The 18,692-nt window shown below is 39.3% G+C and overlaps 1 protein-coding gene across 3 annotated transcripts in view; it reads left to right on the top strand.

Annotated features, from left to right (window-relative positions):
• Positions 1-17,177, top strand: part of TTC3 (tetratricopeptide repeat domain 3) — a 62,155-nt gene extending 44,978 nt beyond the window's left edge. For 2 of the 3 annotated variants that reach the window (XM_065741737.1, XM_065741736.1), the window contains exons 29-46: positions 99-145; positions 1,557-1,613; positions 2,724-2,800; positions 3,245-3,391; positions 3,650-4,520; positions 5,177-5,242; positions 5,873-6,022; positions 7,323-7,462; positions 8,775-8,843; positions 9,009-9,105; positions 9,987-10,078; positions 10,771-10,861; positions 11,370-11,468; positions 13,875-14,275; positions 14,675-14,792; positions 14,926-15,144; positions 15,385-15,474; positions 16,133-17,177. In XM_065741737.1, coding sequence (XP_065597809.1) covers positions 99-145; positions 1,557-1,613; positions 2,724-2,800; positions 3,245-3,391; positions 3,650-4,520; positions 5,177-5,242; positions 5,873-6,022; positions 7,323-7,462; positions 8,775-8,843; positions 9,009-9,105; positions 9,987-10,078; positions 10,771-10,861; positions 11,370-11,468; positions 13,875-14,275; positions 14,675-14,792; positions 14,926-15,144; positions 15,385-15,474; positions 16,133-16,243 — 2,942 coding nt within the window. In that variant the 3' untranslated portion in view covers positions 16,244-17,177. Of the gene's footprint in view, positions 1-98; positions 146-1,556; positions 1,614-2,723; positions 2,801-3,244; positions 3,392-3,649; positions 4,521-5,176; positions 5,243-5,872; positions 6,023-7,322; positions 7,463-8,774; positions 8,844-9,008; positions 9,106-9,986; positions 10,079-10,770; positions 10,862-11,369; positions 11,469-13,874; positions 14,276-14,674; positions 14,793-14,925; positions 15,145-15,384; positions 15,475-16,132 lie in introns of those variants that run through there. The other variant, XM_065741738.1, reaches the window with a different exon arrangement.
• Positions 17,178-18,692: the final 1,515 nt, after the last annotated feature.

The raw sequence follows: 18,692 nt of genomic DNA, 5'->3' as shown, positions 1-18,692 counted from the left end.
GTGTTGGATGGATTATTACTGCAATCACCAAGAGCACAGTCATAAATTACATGAAATAGTAATCTAGTTAATGAGTGTGATTGATTGTCCTTTTGTAGATGACCTTACCATCATATTGAAGAAACACAGGAATGAAGATCTATTGGTATGTTAACCCAAGTGTCCATTTTGATATAAGCTCAGAAATAAGTATGTATTCGGTGTTGAGAAAAATGTGCAGAAATGAATGAGACGTGTGCATTTCTTGACTTGTTTACTTTTTAACATCATCCTTCAGAGCTGATGAGAGACTCTGAGGCCCTTTTAAAGAGCCTCTGCCTTTCAGAAATACGCTGTGTACTCTTTTTCTTCTGTCAGTGTTTGTGTAGGATTTTCTCTTCAATTATGTCAACAAGATAGCTTTTGGAGTATGCACAATTCAAGGATGAAGATGAGGGAGTTACAGTGAAAGCAAGTGAGACTACAGTACTGTTACATTGCAGTGGGTAGGGTGGGGTATGGTGTATGGGAGTGGTGTTCACAGCAGGTTGGTGTGAAGTTGATGTCTCTAAAATTACCACTGAGGAATTGGGAGGAAAAAGGTGTGCCCAGTTGACAGGCAGACTCTTAACTAACTTGCCTGTCTGCATACTTACCGTAACTGATATGAATCGTGGTTCTTCCTTGAGAGGGCTTAGTTAGTCTGAAGAATTTCAGGTGTTGGCTGTGCTGTGTATTTCAACATCCAGAGCGACACATGGGAGGGTGGTGGAACCCAGCTTTATTCCCAGGTGTCATTATGATGTAAGGTTGGAATTAGAAGCTCACTCCACTGGTAAGTGCAGTAAATTAGCACTTGTAGTGAACAACTTCTACTGATGGTTTTTGGATTAAACCTATAGCTCTTCAGCTGTATCTTGTTCTGGATCGCTTTTTGGATAGTATATTAATTACAATCCTAACTGACAGAAATATGTGATTTCAGTTAATTACGTGCTACAATAAATTCTGTTCCATATCCCTATTTATATCCTAAAATAAAACGATGATTTCTAGTACTGTAATTAAATTATAGTTAGTAGAGCTATGTTTGTGTATAATGAAGTCCTATTAAAAAGTGAAGAGGCATTTTAATTCTTCCATTGTTGCTTATCCTAATAGGAATTTGAAGTGACTAAAACTTCTGACAGTTTTTGCTTTTTGTTCCCTACAAAAAATCTGTGTCGCAGAGGTTATCACAGCTGCCTAAACAGGCAATTCCAGATGTAAGTAGAGAGTAAGCATCCAAAAGAGTAAGACAGTAGAATATTCTATGTTCTGTTCTATGTTCAAGGAGCAAAGTGATGAACAAAACGAGAAGGTTTTGCAAAGCTCTGCTCCTTTTTGTGATGTTCAGCTGAGAGTGCAGTATGGAGGGACAAGATGGCATGCATACGTAGCCTTGGAAGTCTTCCTGGTCCAACTGGAATCAGAACTTTAATATGAGGCTTTTACATTTACAGAATGAACTTGGAAATGCGTCATCGTTTTGTGATTATTATTTTAAATAATGATTTTGTCTCTTTTTCCTGTTTCAGACTAATGGTATCAAAGTTAAAAACAAAAGCAGAAAAAAGAACTGTAAAGACTCACGGGTCAGTAATTCTTTAGCTCCTTGCTGTGAACAGTTTTCTTTTCAAAGTTACTGGAGATCAGATACATAGAGGTGGTTTCCATAAATGCCTTGAGGAAGCTCCTCCTTGAAGTGCTTTTTCCTCAAGTGGAATGATGTTAAGACTCAGTTAATACAATTCTAGTTGTTGTGTTATGGTTTGAATTTGTCAGTATAAAAGCTGATTCTGCACTTGAAAAATAAGTTGTTTATGAATATCTTGGGTTCTAATACCCAAGTGTTCTCATAACTTCAGTCTGTCCACTGTCCTCACACTTTTGATCTTCATTTCCCAGAGGAGAAAAAAAAAAGATAATATGTGAATACAAACCCCAGACTGCAGTAGGTAATTGATATTTAAGCTGCATTTTGTTTTCTGATGATAAATGGCAAATGGGACAAAGAACTACATACTGGTCCTCAGGAAATGAATATGAAGTGTTGTCTAACTGCCTTTCTCATTGTTTTTATGGACATCTTGCTGACTGAAGTTGCAGGTGCTCAGTGCTAAGATAAAACTTTATTCAGTGCTTTATAGATATTGCTAGAAACAGTACTGAAACTGAAACATACCATCTTTTGTCCTGCTTTTCTAGAATCTTGCTTTATTGAATGCAGTCATCTTGATTTCCTCTGTGCCCCCAACATTTTGTACTTTTGTCCAAATTTCATGACTTGCTTTTTTTTTTCTAGGAAGAGATCCTGAAAAATTCAGTAGGTTTGCTGGGGTAGGCAAAGCTCTGCTGTCAAAGGAAGCTGTGTGTCTTAACCAGAACTCAGCCAAAAATCAAGCGCATCTGGGGTTTTAAAATCTGTAAATAAAGATCAAAAAAAGACAGATTGGGCTGTTGGAATATTATGGGATTTTTTTGTTCCAGTGTAAGTCCTGAAGAAGAAGCTAATAATTAGAAATTAGTAATTAAATGATTTAAAGTCCATTTCTCAGTGCAGATAATTGTACTTGAGGGTTCTGCCATTCATAGTCTCCATCTGAACACAACCAAATGACAGAACAAGGTTCTGCATAAGTTACTCATTCTCTTTACCTCGGATCATTTTCCAAGATGAAAAATAATAATTTGTTTTTAATCAGTCTGTTTTAGTATTATCCAGCGGAGTTAGTACAGCACCACAAGAAGAAAATACATCATTTATAGAAGAAAATACATTGTAAGTATCATCGTGCACCTTTACTTTTCTTGCCCGAGATGTTAGTGATCTAAGAGGTCATCAAATCGTGAGCAGGTTGGGTCCTAGTAAGGCTTCTAGGCCAGAAGCTCTTCTGTCATGTAACTGATTTTCTTCCGGTTCCACTTTACTGTAGAAAGAAATCAGTTGATGAATTTGTCAGATGAAGAGCTGCTAGGAAGCAGCTAAGCTTTATTTCTGCTGGTTACTGTTAGTTACCACTTACTCTCAGTTTAGGAAGTTTAGCAGCTCACTGTTTTGGGAATAGTGCATGTTCTGCTCTCTAGAAGAAGTTGCTATTGGGGTATTTCTTAGCATCTGTGTAGCTGTTGTATGGTAGTAATCTCCTCAGTGTATGTGAAGAATGTAATTATTTTCAGAGGCATTGAGTCTTTTTTTATTCTTTTTTTTTTTTCAATACTGTAGAGATTTTGCATATTATGAACCATGTATAATCCCAGAATATCTTCAGAGGCAACTAGAGGAATTTGAAGCTGTATATGACCTTTCAAACAGTAACAGCTATCAAGGACTGGATGATAATTCAAATCTAACCTGTGAAAGTTTATATGAGTACGTATACGTTTCTGTAGTTAGCAGTTTAAAGGTTTTACTGCTTTAGCTTAAATGCATGTAAATTCTGGACCTTTGTGTTAGAGAATTAATGTTACAGTATTCCCAGAAAGAAGTTCAGTAGTGCTGAAGACTTACTGCTTTTTTTAAAGCATTAAATAAATGTAAAAAAAAAGTAAATACATGTGGAATAGAACTTGAGAATTGTGTGAGAAAGCATCAATGAATAATTACAACCTTTTTTTTTTTTTTTTTAAGCTATTTCTCTCAAATATTGGAAGAGCATGGTCCAATGGAAATAAATAATAAGTTGCTAGTTGGGGAATATGAACATTTCCCTGAAGAAGCTCAAAAGGTTGTAGAAGATGAAGGTGGTTTGAAACCTTTCCTTCTGAAATCCCGTCGTTTCATCATGGTGGATAATTGTATTAGCTTAAGGCATGAAGAAAGGACAAACGGAGATGAGATTGAAGATAACGAAGAAGGAAATTATATTGTCTGTGATGTACGAGAAAATTCTTTCCAGAACAAGATAAAGTTAAATCCAGCTGCTGAGGAATTCAGACCACGCTCTTGTCCTAAACAGCCCCATATATCAATGTCTACTGACATACCATTAGAAAGCTGTGACACTCAACAGTGTTTGCCCTATTGTTTGCCTACTTCATGGCAGTCAGTGCTTAGTCACGATATTGATCCTGTCAAAAATACGCCTAACTTTTCACAAGATTTATTTTATCAAGGTTTTCAGAATCAAAGCAGATTTTTGCCTCAGACTTCATGGGGTTATCAGTGTGAAAGAACTTCTCCAGTGCCTCTCCTTTCAAACACTGCCAAGCAACCTGGGTATATTCATGCCGATCGTGTCGCTCATCAGGGTAATGATGAATTAGCAATTTCAGACAGAAAGTATGTGAGCAGCAGCTTTATACCAACTGAAACAGAAATATGCAGAGTTCCTCAGTGCCTGATGGAGAACTTGGATAACATATCTTATGAGGACAATTTTGCTGTTGCAAATAGTACAAATGAGGCTGAAGGTGATATACAGGCAATTAAGAAGAAAAAAGAAAGCAGAGGTAAACCTGCACTGAAAAGCAATCCGCATACAAGGATGATAGCAGTTCAGGTAAGAGATGAAAGTGGAATGCTTATTTAAAAGCTTTTAAGTGACAAAAGATGGTATTGACATCTTGTGTTATCTTTCTGCAGCTGTGGAAGGTGCAGCTCCTTTTGGAATGATTTCTTCATGACTTCCTAAAGGGTCATGTGTTATATTGAGTTTCAAGGGCAGTAATACTTCGAGCTGCCCAATGCAAGGGGTATTCATTAATAGTATTTAGTGTTCTCTAGTACCTTTTTTGTTACAGAAAACGCTTCGAGTTAAGATAGATTATCCAGTGTGCTAGAAGAATGATTGTAGAGAAGTTCCTCTTCTTAATTTGTTTCTCACTACTAAGGGAAGAATAACTTGTTATAGCTGTGAGATAGTTATCTTTTTCTGAGCACAGCAGTGTTCAAAGACTATAGAAATTGTCCCCAGGACAATGTGTTGTAGTCAGTTAAAACTGGAAAAGATTAGGAGAAAGAAAGTGTTTTTATCGTAGCTTCAAGTCCATTTTTGGGAATATATGCATAGTTTCCTGTTATGTTGTATGTAAACCTCCTGAGTTACATAGTTGGGTTCATAGAATTGTAGGTAGGCTGTAAAAGCTCCAAACAGCCTATAGTCGTTGCACGTGTAAACAGATACTTCTAATCAGTCAACAATTCTTTGTGTTCTAGGTGAATAATGAAGTAACTGATAGGGAAACTAATACTTTGCCTTTTCATCCATTTGAAAAGCAACAAGTAAGTTAACTGCATATTTATTTCTATATATTTCTTCTGAAAAAGTTTAAAGGAGTGCCCAGACACGCAGCAGTATGAAGATAAAGGATCTCTGAAAATGAGATGTTCTGAAAGATACATTTGATTTGGGGTTATTGTCTTCTGTTTGTTTGTTTTCCCACCCTTCATGTCGGGCTGCAATCTGTAATGTCCTTGCAAACTTCACCTAGGCTCACCATAAGGAGGCTTTGGAGCTTTGTACTGTAGCCATTCAGGTGTTGGTCTGCGTTCTAGGGAAACTGAGCACTTCCTCTCCAAAAATCTCAAAGTTTGGTTTAAGTATTCCATGGGAGGATATAGACATCTCAGGCTGAGAGTAATTTTTACCTTACGTGTCTCTCAAGTGGATGAGAAAAGACAATCTTCAGACCCTTCATATTCCATTCTTTTCAAACATAGATATTCGTTTCTGTTATACAGACTACTGTGTCCTGAGGAAACAAAAGCAAAACCACCACGAGGCTACAAAACAAAACAACAGCAAAAACACACCAAAAAATCCTCACAGTTTTGAATCTCAGCTGTCATGAGTGTTTGCTGCTCTGTGTGTAGTAGACTCTGAATTACTTCCTGTGACTGATTTATTTTCAGGGTGATATTCTCCGTATGGAAAAAGAACATCGAGTATTAAAAGAGCAACTTAAAGAAGCACAGGAAAAATATGAACAATTACGAAACCGGAACTCAGAGGAAATTGGTGTTTTGGAAGAGCTGATAAAGAAAACTGTTCAAGAGAGTGGGGTAACATTTTTACCTGTGCAACAGCGGGGTTAGCAAAGATAAACTGCAGTGGCTCACAGTATTGGTTGTGATGGGTCAACACTTTCTTGAAACTTGAATGATGGTCCTCATTGCTATGAAGTCTTTACTCAGCAAATCTGAAAATCTTTGTGTGTTGTCTGAAGAACACACTTAAGTGAACACAGAAAATTGGTTGCTCCCAACTAGTGGATAGGTACTGGTTTTTATTGAACCGGAGAAGAAAAAAAAGCACGGCACTACTGACACTTCCCCTCTTCTTGAGGAGAAGGGATTCCGGTGGTCAGTGATTGATTTGTTGGGAAGTTTAGCAGACTTAGTTCTTTGAAAATGTCTGGGAGCAAGAGTAGTCCCCAAACATTGCCATCAGCTTGTTAGTACTTCGTCTGCTTAGATTTTATGGTTAAAGCTGAATGTACTATAAACTATTCATTTGTCTGCATTTAAAGGGAGTTTTTCACTTAAATAAATCAGGTGAGACCAAAGCCATTCTCTCCGTCTCCCCACATTATTCTTTAGTAAAGAGGGGATCTATCCTACAGTATTCCTTTAAGGTGTGTTCCTTTCATTTGTGTATTTTTTTAAAGCAAATGCCATTACTGCATCTTGGGATCTCTTCAATTCTAGCTTTAACTTTCATAGAATCACAGAATGGTTTGGGTTGAAAGGGACCTTAAAGATAATCTGATTCCAGCCCCAACCCGTGCCGTGTGCAGGGCTGCCCCCCAGCAGCTCAGGCTGCCCAGGGCCCCATCCAGCCTGGCCTTGAGTGCCTCCAGGGATGGGGCTTCTCTGGGCAGCTGTGCCAGCGCATCACTGCCCAATGGGGAATGAATTTCTTCCTAATATTGGATATAAATTTCCACTCTCTTATTTTAAAGCCATTTTCCTTTTCCTGTGACCATGGTAAGAAGGTTGTAGGAATTCCCCAGAGCCCTCTCTTCTCCAGGCTGCACAAGCCCAGCTGCCTCAACCTTCCTTCATAGAAGAGGTGCTGCAGCCCTCTGAGCGTCTTTGTGCTCTTCTCTGTACCCTCCAACAGCTCCACTCCTTTGTGTGCTGAGGCCCTCAGGCCTGGATGCAGTACTTCAAATGGGACCTCATGAGGGCAGAATAGAGAGAGACAATCTTGTGCTAAACACCTGAACTAAAAGTAAACTAAGTGAAGCTGTTACCATAAATTTCAGTGGCATTTATTTTGCTTGTGTGTCAGCAATCTGCTCTAACTTGCAATTTAGTAGAATACTATTTGCATAAATGTTTTCTTATTTTCTGCTTTTAGCTATTTAAGAAAGAACTGGAGTGGCTTCATCAAACTTTAGAAATAAAAGTTAAAAAATGGCAACAGGAGAAAAAAGAGAATCAAGAGAAGTTAAAAGCAATGAGGAGCACAGCCAAAAAGCATATGGATACCAATGACAGGTACCAGTTTTGAACACTATTGTCCTTTTGCTTGATATTTTTTTCTCAGAAGCAGCAGTGAGCACGCTGTTTCTAACAGACTGTGATACATTTCACATCCACTGATTCTTTGATGTGTGCAGAATGAAAAATCCAAACTTCTTGCTCTGATAATATAATTCTCAAAATAAGTTCAATGCAGCTTTTGGATTAGAGCTGCTGTCAGTAGGATCTACATATAGTTACTTAAGTAACAAATACAACTTCCTCGCTCCTTAGAAACTTCCAGTTTTCCAGAATCCTTTAAGATCTGCACTGCTTTACTTTTCTCCTTCATGACTTAACATTGTTTCCTCACTGTATTCTACTTATGCTGTATGGTTGGCCTTAAATTTTCATTTCATTTCAATTTTCATATCTTGATCCCCCTCAGTCAACCCAACTAAACTCTGATCTGCAACTTTCCTTCACTCTTTTTATCTGTTCTGCCACATGGCATATCTGAAGTTAATTTTGGGCTGCACACTTCCTTTCTTTCTAGTCTTATTTCTCAGTTTGAAGTAAAACTCCAGGAGCCACAGAGCTGTATGTATCCATTCCATTTTTTTTACCCATTCTTCACCCTATAACAGAAGTCTGTAGAGCCTTCCATGGAACTTGGGTATGTAATATCCCACCACAGTCCTGTGTGCTGCAAACCCAGGTGTTCCCCTGGCAGGTAGTTCGGGCTCTGAAGGAACATGAACCAGCTTCATTCAGCCTTCCACCACAGTCCAGGCATCTCGGAGATCACGTCACTGAGAAATATTTTCTGGTTGATTTGATGTAGCTTTTCCCAAAACCTTTTAAGCACTGCAGAAGTCTTTAAGTAACTTTATCATTGGCCACATAGCCAGCTGGAAGCTTTTTCATGGTAACAGCGTGTGCTTTAGTTTTATTGTTTTTGTTTGTTTGTTTTTTCCTTGCAAATACAGATAGACGTTTACAACAGCTGCCAGATAACTGATGAAACTGACTTAATTAGCAAGTTCGTTGATTCCTTCTGTATTTTTAATGTTCTCCATCAGCTTGAGAAGACTTCTGTCATAAAATGCTATTGTATTATCTTTAATATGAATAGCTTGGGCCAAATCTTTCTTAAACAATTATCAGCTAGCACTTACTTTGGTAACTTGCTTCTTAATTAGGAATGATTTTAAGTGCACTAAGTGTTTTAATATATAGGATGTACAGATTGCCACTGCTGCATGGTTGACACTGTGGTTTTAGACGTATATACATTTGCTAGGGAATGTTTTTCAAAAGAAGCTTAATGAATGTTTGATTACTCTAGGTATTCCAAGACCATTGATGAGAAGGAGAAGCAGTATAACACGTGTTTGAATACGTATCTTGAGACCAGGTAAAATTCTTACACCTCTCAGCAATGTTTGTATTTTTCTATTGACTTGCCATTATTGGAGTTGTCTGTTTCACTCTAGGTGAAAGATCAGAAAAAAATAAACACTTTAGCTTAAGTCTCTTATTCTCAGCTAGTTTTCTTCTATTTACCTTTTTTGTTTTGCAGTAATAAATTCGCTAATGAGAAAGTAAAATTGGAAGAACTTATTAAAAAGAGTCAAGATGACTGCAGGGAACACGAGAAAAGAGCTGTTAAAGCAGAGGTACAAATGAAAAGCCCTGAAACACTTCTGTTACAGTCCGGATCACTTGCACTGATAGATGGGGAAGATGACTGGTGAAGTCTTATTTAACAATTTCCCTTTATATAGCACACAGTATATTTTATAGGAATATATTAAAAGTTTTAATCAAATATTGACAACTGCTGTTCATTACATTATCCTGCAGAACTTCGCAGATCATCAGTGTGCTATTATTGTCCAGTATTACAGCTGGACAGAATTTGGGGCTTCTGGTATTGCCTTAAACTAAATTTAGCAAATAATTCCGTTTCTCACTTAACCCTGTTATGAATACATTTCATTGGGAAGTATTAACCATAGGAAGATGTGATTTCATTCTCAAAACAGTGATACTTAGGGCATGTGTGGCTACTTCATAATCCGGCTGTCAGAATGCGACTTGGTTGTTTCACTGAAAGAAGGAGTTTATTAGTAAACATCAATATTTAGTATGGGAAAGACTTTAAATACATCTTACGATGTACGATTCTTTTTTCTTAGAAGAGGTTTGAAGGCTGTTATACCTGCAGTGAGATTTTATAAAAAGATTAGATAGTTGGTCCACGTTGGTCTTCAACCATGCAGCCTTGAAAAGATGTCTTAATCACTTAAAATGTATATATATACACACACATACATTTTTAAGTTTCAAATATATTTATACACACATTCTACAATCAGTTGAAGTGAATATAAACCTATTTAATCTCTCAAAGGCCTGCCAATGCCCTTAATTCTACTTGAAGTTCTGTCCTGAGTGTATGTTCCCCATCTAACAAACTGTTAAGAGGACTGAGGCTTTATTCATTGTGTTAGCAATGCTATTGTTGCACTTTTTTGAAGCCGTTATCTTGTTACAGATATCAGTACTCAAAAACTGGAAAGAAATGGAAATATACAAACTAAATTTCATAATTGCCAAAGCGGAAGCAAGTCTCAAGTCACTGAGCAGGTATGGAGAGTTTATGCCAGCGAGTTCAGTACTACTAGTTAGTTGTTAAAGAAAAGCAATTACTGGATGTTTAATCATGATTGTTTTAACTAGTCGAGTCAGTTTTGCTCTCAAAGCAATGCTAGCCTGAAATGTGCACAGTCATTAGATGCAACGTTTCTGAAACTGGATTTCTATTTTGGGCTCAGATTACCAACGTGCAAACAGCAAACTTCTAATTCTTTCTTAGCCTGGGAAGATGAAGCTACTGGGAACCTTCCAGTTACTGCTCTCCAGTAGCACTGGAAGAGGGCTGCAACGTAAACAAAAAGTGGTGAAACAAAACAGTTGGGCATTTGGCAGGAGTCAAGGAATTAATATTTTAACAACAGTTGTCGTGTTCCATCTCCCTGTTTAGGTTGTCTAGGTACAAGTAATCTAAACGATTTTAGCTTAAAGTAGCTGTAAATCTTTATCTGTGACTAAGCTGTTAGGGGATGGTCTTAAAAATAATTGAATAGTTTGGTTGGAGGGTGCCTGCAAAGGTCATTGAGTCCAACTGCCCAACCAACCAGAGAGCCGTGATAGCCTAGCACTTCCCTCTCTGCTTCCTGTTCTCAGAAAGCTGCTGAGAGCAGTGCCTTCTTTTCTCCAAAGCAGACAAATTAATGGAAACGTTGGAGTTTAACTGAAAATCTTCGTTATTTCAACAGCTCAGCTTCAGCACTTCCTGAGGTAAAGTCACAGATTAATTATTGGGAAGTATTTATTTCAAATAAAAAGAAACAAATGGAGAAAGTAGAGGTAAGTCTTATTTTCTCTTAACAAGGAGTAAGTTGAATTTTGGAAAGTAAAACAGGATAAATAACTTAAATAATTTGTCATTCCTTTGTTAAAACTCCATTGTCTTCTGTAGATACCGATCCGTGTTTCTTTTAATGACGAAAGGAAGTCTGGATTACAAGGCCTGGTGATTAAATGTTCTTGAGCTGCAGTGAATATGTGCAGTTTTAGAAAGGCAAAATCCTTTCCTTTGAACGTGTTGTTCATGATTGATTCCCAGGTTGACAAGTCCTTCGGTTCTTTTATCTTTTAAGAAGGAAGATGTATGCAACATCTGGGTTAAGTTTTAAAAGCTAGATGCTTCACAAACGTTTTCAGGTATTAACGCAAGTACTTCCATAGAGACTAATGTTACTGTAGCAGACGGCAGCCTTATTGTAGCCACGTGAAAGGCCTGCTACCTTCTCCAGTTTGAACTAACAGATGTATTGAATGCTGATTTGGAGAAGAATTTGTTTTCCTTCCACAGGTTGGGTATGAAGAAAAAATTGAGAAGGTGAAAAATGGTGTTCGTAACTGCGTCACCAGAATAGAAGCTGTGGATCTTTCGTCTCTTCTCAGTGTCTTAGTACGTATCTTATGTTTGATAGCAGTGTTCAGGAGCTCTGCAAGTTTGCAGCAGTGTGGCTGTCCATTGCAGAACATGTACGTGGAGAACTTGAATACGTAGCCTTGAATTCAAAGCAGTGTGGCTCTCCATGTACCCAGGCAGTGACCAGAAGGGAAAGGTGATGGGAGATGAGCAGCAAGGCATCCAGTGACAAGGAAATTCTTGAGCCTTTCTTAGAGGTGTGAGCTGCTCAAAGTTAACTTTAAAGTGCTTCCCATTCTATCTGAATTAGGACTGTTTTTTATTTATTTTTATGTCGTGACTTTCTTTAGCACCAAAATCTACAGGGATGAGGCTCCGTGACACCAACACGTGTAACTAATTGTGGGTACCAAAATTAACTCCCCATTGTATCTGTTATGAATTAGAAGCAGTATAACCATTTATGGGAATTAATCTGCAGTGACTACATCCCAGATAAATGCTGTCAAAAACACTTTCTTATAGGTCAGCAGTTCCACAAGTGCTTTGCTCAGATCATGTCAGTTACTTCTAAACAATGCGTGATTGTTCCTGGTGCCAGGACAAAGTCAGTGTTCATCAGCGTGGTTTGGGGAGACTCATGACCATGCTGAAATAGTCAAGGTAGCTGCAGCAGTGATGCCAGCAGTCTGAATGCTGCTGTTTGCTGTCGTAAAATTGAAACCAGGGCACGGAGCTGATGCCCACTCATGAAGACAGATAGCACTCACAACTTAGTGTACCTTGGGACAGTTTGGAGAAAAGCAGCAAGGGTTCAGTTGCCCTTCAGAACCAGGAGCGTTATGTGACCTGCTAAGTAAAATGGCACTCGTGGCACATGCAGAGATGAAACCTTTAAGCACATCACAGATGCCACAGAGGAAACTTTCTTTAAAACGTATATTCTCTGCTTAAGTCATGTTTTTTTCTTTCCTTTGTTTTTGGTATAATTTAGACCCAAGCCTCTGTTCCAAAACTGTAGCGTGTTATGATTGTTACTACAGTTTTTCTAGACTCATGCTCCCTTATGTCCTTTGGCATACCTTTTGTTCCCCACTATTTTAGATCTCTTCTTCTCCTTATTGGCACAGAACTCTTAACAATACGTAGATATTCTCAGTTACCCTCTTTAGGTTACCGTCATTTTAGAGGTTGGGAAGTAGAGTGATTTTTGTTCCTCTTGTTATGCATTTGGTACCTTCTATCACTGTAATAATGGAGGAGTAACTTCTAGAAAACGTAGCTTTAGTTCTTTCAGTGTCAGGAAGACCTTAACAGGCAAATACTGAATTGAAATGAAAAAGACTTGATGACTGTTTAATTCCGTCTGTAATTCTTACCATTTTTTAATGAAGTGGTGTAAGAATTTAAAGCTATGTCCTAAAGAATCTGAACATTTGTGAAAGTCCAATTTAGCCTGCACTGCTAGTTAGTGATTTCAGTCAGGTCACCTCTGCATATCTCTGCTGGCAAAGCTGGTTATATGCAGATTGAAAAAAAAAACAAAAAACCAGCACATTCTCAAGCAAATACTCAGTTGGGCTTTTTTCAGACTTGCTTTGTTCCAAAATGTACTTTGATTTGTTTCTTCTCACTCTGAGGAATTACAGAATGGCTGAGGTTGGAAGGGACCTCAAAGATTATCTAGTTCCAACCCCTTGCTGCTGTGGGCTGGGTGGCCAAGCTCTACATCAGGCACTAGGGCAGGTTGCCCAGGACCCCATCTGACCAGGTCTTGTACGCGCTAGATGGCAGCCTTCTTGGAGCAGTCAAGTTCTGAAACAATGTCAGTAAACACAGGATCACCAAGGCTGAAAAAGGCCTACAAGGTCATCCAGTCCAACCATCCACCTACCACCGATAGTTCTCACTAGTTCTTTCCATTTAAGAGAGTTGTTAGTGCAAAGAGAAGCCTTTCTGGATCGTGTCAACTCCCAGGATTCTCATCAGCCTATAGCTGATGTGTTTGTTTTTAAAGTAAATAAGTGACTAAATATTGCAGTGGGTTATGTATCGCTCATATCACCAATTAAAAGCAGTAAATGTGTTTTCAAATTGATGGCACTTGCGTTAAGCAGTGATTTCTCCCACCATCAAACTATGCTTCTTCAAAAAAAACAGCTGTCCTGCAGCATTCACTTTTTAGTGAGCCCGGGATACGTAGAAGTAACACCTTGAATGCATAAGTGCTGCCCTTTTTAATCCTGCTTCGAGCCAGTTGTCTGTGTGCAGTACAAAACAAAGCAGACCTCGGTATTTTCACCTAGGCAGAAAAGTTCATATATGACCTTCCAGTTCCTCGTTGTGACCAAAGTGTAGCACAGTTCATGCTGCAAATGCTCAAGAGTTCTGCTCAGTTTATTTCAATTACTGTTTTTCTTGTGGAATCTGTTTATTCTGTAGAGAGAGCAAAGTGGAGCTGCTGTGGGTGATGCAGCCCATGTCACGTACTCCTCTGCATCTGCGCACCTTAATTTACTTCCTGTAGTTTCGAGTTCTGAAGATCAAAGTCCAACAACTGCTTCATTTAATACCCACGCCGGAGTTAAGCCGACATATGCAAATTCTAAGGTTTGTTCTGCAAGCGATGGATCAGTGAAAATGAACTCCAAAGCTCAGAGAGGATCATATGCTGATAAAGTTTCGCTGATTTCTATGCTGAAGGCTTCAGGAAGCAGTACTCAGAATACCCAGCCAAACCAAACCCACCGAGATGACTCAGTGACACAGATGAGGCCCTCATCAAACAACACATTTGAAAATATTATTGCTCATCTGCAAACTATATTTCCAGGCTACAGCAGGTACTTTTTTAGTGTGTGTCATGCTCTATGTGGTAAGAGAAATTCTGAACTTTCATAGATAATAGTACAAAAAGAATTGATTTATTACTAGGTACTTCTTTTTCACAGAAAGAATAACATGTTTTCTCCCCTTGTGCACTGAGATATCCTGCCATGTTGGCTTAATGTTCTCAATTAGAGCCACCAGCAAACAGAAGTATTATTTTGTTTTTACGAATACGATAGCCGGATCCTAGTTACTGAGAGGTGCAGGAAGCAGGTGCTTGCTGCAGTCCATTTGAGAGGCTGAGATCTTTTTTACAGGCTCTCCTGCTATGAGTCAAACATGGGAACTACCTTGTTTTCTAATATAAGTGGCTGTAGTATTACCTGTCAGTAATCATGTCATTTTTCTTTCAGTTCAGAGTTTACTAGGTTCATAAAAGATGTACAAAGAAGAAGTGGGAATACATTAAGTTTGAGCTCCACTGAAATTCTAAGCAGAGTGACAGATCTCATTCTGGACCAGCAAAATGAGGTGTGTTGTAGTTGCTGCTATTTCTATGACAGTGAAAATAATGCAGGGCAGTCTAAAAGAGAATACAAACCTCTCCTTGCTGTCAAGCTTGAACTGTGAACTTGCTCAGAGCTCTTATCCAATACCTGTCTAGGCATCAGCTTCTGCAGGGAGACCTGTGAAGTCAGCATCATCTGCTTCAGTGCGACGGGGAGCTCAGAGTCAAGAAGCAGCTGCAGAAGGAAAGGTTTCCAGCACACCCAAGGCAAGGCCTGCACACAAAAGCACCTCCAGTCAGAACACATCTCAGCCACATTTCAAGCCATGGGAGAATGCTGCAGCAACACCAAAATCTAAATGGAAAAACTCTATAGTAAGTTTTCCACCTCATCGTGAATTTCAAGTTACTGCCGTGTGCTTTTTATGAGATGTGAAATGATCAAAGTATTACTGGAAAATTCTTTGGAATTTTCTTGATTCTTTTTTTCTATTTTCCGGAATTCTCTGGACTTGTTCATTTCATGGGCAAAAACTTCAGTAGGGAATTTGATGACAGTTGTTGCTAACTTACTAATAACTTTTTGTTCAAATAATTTGTTTTAAAAATCTGCAGCCTTCCAGTGAAGATCCTTGCACCATATGCCATGATGATTTAAGCAGAGACTCATGCGAGCTGGAATGTGGGCACCATTTTCACAGAGAAGTAAGAGTTTTTTCTCTTACCACTTAAGTGCAAATGTTGACAAACTCCCTGTTCGGTTACACAGTTGTTCCACTTTTTAAAAGCTGCCTCCTCCCCCTTATCCTTCAGTATCCAAAGTTAATAACAGCAGGACATGGTTTTCCTTTCCATACTTAGTGCACCAAGACTTGCTGTATGCAGTCTTACTGTTTTGGAAAGTTTCCAGTTTTAGATCTTAACTAAGACAGTAACTCAGAATGAATTGAAGCTTACTCTGAATTCAGAGTAATCAAGTCTTGGTCAGAAAATCACAGGTTTCTGTTTGTAGCATCCTTAGAGAAGGGGCCACTGCTATATAGCTGCATTTGCCACCTGATAGGAGCTGCATGTGTAACTCCACGTAGTAAGGAGGCAAAACATTATACTGGAATAATGCAATACTTTTATCCATGACTCCTTCTCGTTTCCCTATTTGTTTAGTGCTCTATTTGTCACTTGCAGAATAGGTTGGTGAGCAGAACATCAGAAGTGGAGAACAGTATTCTAACTGCAGATTTCATAGCAAGCGGTAGAAGGGGGTGGAAAACCTCTTGTCAGGGACAGTTGTTAACAAAGTCATGCTGAACTCTTTATACCACGCTGAGACTGTTTTCTTAATGTAATCTTCCTGTCCTTGCAGTGCATTAGAAAATGGCTTAAGGAACACTCAAGTACTTGCCCTATCTGTCGCATTCACGTTCTGTTACCTGAAGACTTTCCTGAGCTCCCTGCACGCAATAAATATGCCTAAGCCTTGTTTCACTTGACATGCAGTAAGATGCAGAGTGGCTGCAGATAATTATCCTGACAGCATGGAATCTTGATGCCAAGGAAGAGGCAGAACCCTGGTTATGTGGAAGTGATAGCGTTATGTGTACTGATGCAGTATTTAACACTGAGCTGTAAGACAGGGGTACTGCCATGGCACACACTGAATCAAGACAGTGGACTCCATAACCCAGCACTTCTGGTTGCTGCCCAAGTGTGTGTACCTCACATAGTTCAGAGGCTAAGACCATGCAAGGTTTGTGGGGTTTCTGGCTAAGGGATTGAAACTCCCCTATTTTTCTCAAAAGCTGGTTCTGTTGCTGCAAGTGTTTCTCTAAAAAGGGGGATTTTCCTTAGAGCTACACTGAAAACAGATACACTGAAAATAAATACAGGTGGGCCAAGCTACAGACTAGCAGGATATGGAATAACTAAGCCATCGTCACCTTTCCCTGGTATAAACAATCACAGGATTCAAATCAGGCTTCTTTAGATCATTATCAGTATAGTTCATGTAGTTACAACTCTATTTTCCATGTAAATCTGGAGCTGATCATTCAGATGGTTTTAATGATGCCTCTTAGCTGCATTTGGAAGCACTAAGTATTCTTGTGATTCTTTCTGTGCTCACACATCAATTTACAATACTATGATTCAGTTCTGTAATGTAAAAATACATCTCAGATTTCACTCCTCGTTGATTTGTTTACGTTGGCATTAAAGGATTTTTATTCTTGGCGAAGCAATATAATGCACTTGTTCTGTGCATGAGTGCCAATTTATGAGCAGTACAAGGTATGCAGTACCACCAGCTGAAGGAGTGGCTGTCCTGCTGCTTGAAAAGTCCAGGTGTGCCTTGAGTGCCTTCTGCATGATCAGTTCTGTTTCAGACAGCCAGATATCCAGGGCTAGATAACGTACACCGTGTGGTGGAAACACACTGAAATTGCAGTGAGTCTGACTGTTGCTTGGGCACATGCCATGTTCGGCTATTTCAGATTAGGTAATCTAACAGCTCATTTGTTTCCCCAGGTCAGTAAGTACACAGGTGAAGTTTCGAAGCATCCTTTGATAAGTCAGTATGTTAACTGCAACTTGGGTCAAAAATAAAATTACTACTGCAGCCACTGTGGTGGTTTCTTTTTGTGTTATAATACATTCACACTCGTAACCAGCCAATCTCGCCTCGCCCCTGCTATGCTTTCAACACAGATAGGATCCCAGGTTCCTTTCAGCTGTTTGCTGCTTTTTCTTGTTTGTTTGTTTTAATTTCTGGTCCTTTTATCCAACTCCCAAAAACTGCAGGTATTAGTAACAGCTGGAAGTATATCATTCATATGTTGAAAAGGAGGCCTTAAAGCAGACAAAAATGAGGCCTGGTTTTATGTGAGACTGTTTTGAAGGAGGTGAGGTGTCTCAAGTGCACTCAAGGTAGTTTATTTCCAGACCACAGAAAACAGTGCAGCCTTGCTGTGTGTTCAGCAGTCCGGACTCAGGGCTGTACTAAGTGCTGACTGAGTATTCCTATCACGTTAGGATGCTGTTCACTTTGTATGTGGAGAGATTGGGGACATGCTCCACAATCATGGAAGTATCCACCAGCAAGAAGCACCCAGTTTCTAATTCAGCTCCCAGTTGTGGGCAGTTTAGTGTAGAGAGTCTCACATTAATCCTTGGCTTTCTCTCAGAGCTGCCTTTTAGAGAGCAAGAAAATCAGAGAGCAACAGGAGTGCTTACTCTGTAGCAGCTGTCTCTCCTGGATTCCCAAACCATTCTTAACCCAGCAGTAGCTGAGGAACAACATGCTACAACCTGGCAGACTGCAGTTACAGGGGTTCAACTGCTGCAGACACAATGGTCGGGGCAGGACGAATGCAAAACCTTTTTTTCATACAACTTTGGAATGTGTGAAATGATGCTGTTTGAGCAGCAGGTGGCACTCCTGTAGACTTAAAGTCTCCAGCCTAGGAACGGGAGCTCGTTTCCCAGAAATCAAGCTGTACTTCTGTATTGATCAAGTGGCAACAATAACACACCTGTTTAAGCAGTGAACAGCCTATCTCCCTTGGAATGGTTGCTCACATCAGGAGTAATAGTCTTCTACGAGCACAAGGTGCCACAGCATAGAAGTATTTTAGGCACTTCCTCCAGTGCTTGGCGTAGTCCGCACTCTGAACAGATGGGTATGCAACAGTGCAGTGCTGCTGTTTGTCATGTCAGCCATTCCTTTTTCACATCAGAGCTGAGCTGTACAAGTCTAGTGAAGAGGAACTATGTTAAAGTGCCTAGAATAAGAAACAGTTTAAAGCTAAAAATTTTGGCTGATCTTTCTTAGCACTGTTTTACACAAATAGCAAAGGTAAAGCAAGGGCTTTTTTTTTTTCCCCCCGGGGAATATCTTGGGAGAAGTTACACGTGAAGCAGTAACTTCA

This window comes from Cyrtonyx montezumae, unplaced genomic scaffold (genome assembly GCF_038088225.1).
Source record: "Cyrtonyx montezumae isolate F1298 unplaced genomic scaffold, pur_monq_1.0 scaffold_3, whole genome shotgun sequence".
NCBI lineage: Eukaryota > Metazoa > Chordata > Aves > Galliformes > Odontophoridae > Cyrtonyx > Cyrtonyx montezumae.
The sequence above is the reverse complement of the archived record's forward strand: the minus strand, read 5'-3'. Positions and strand labels throughout refer to the sequence as shown.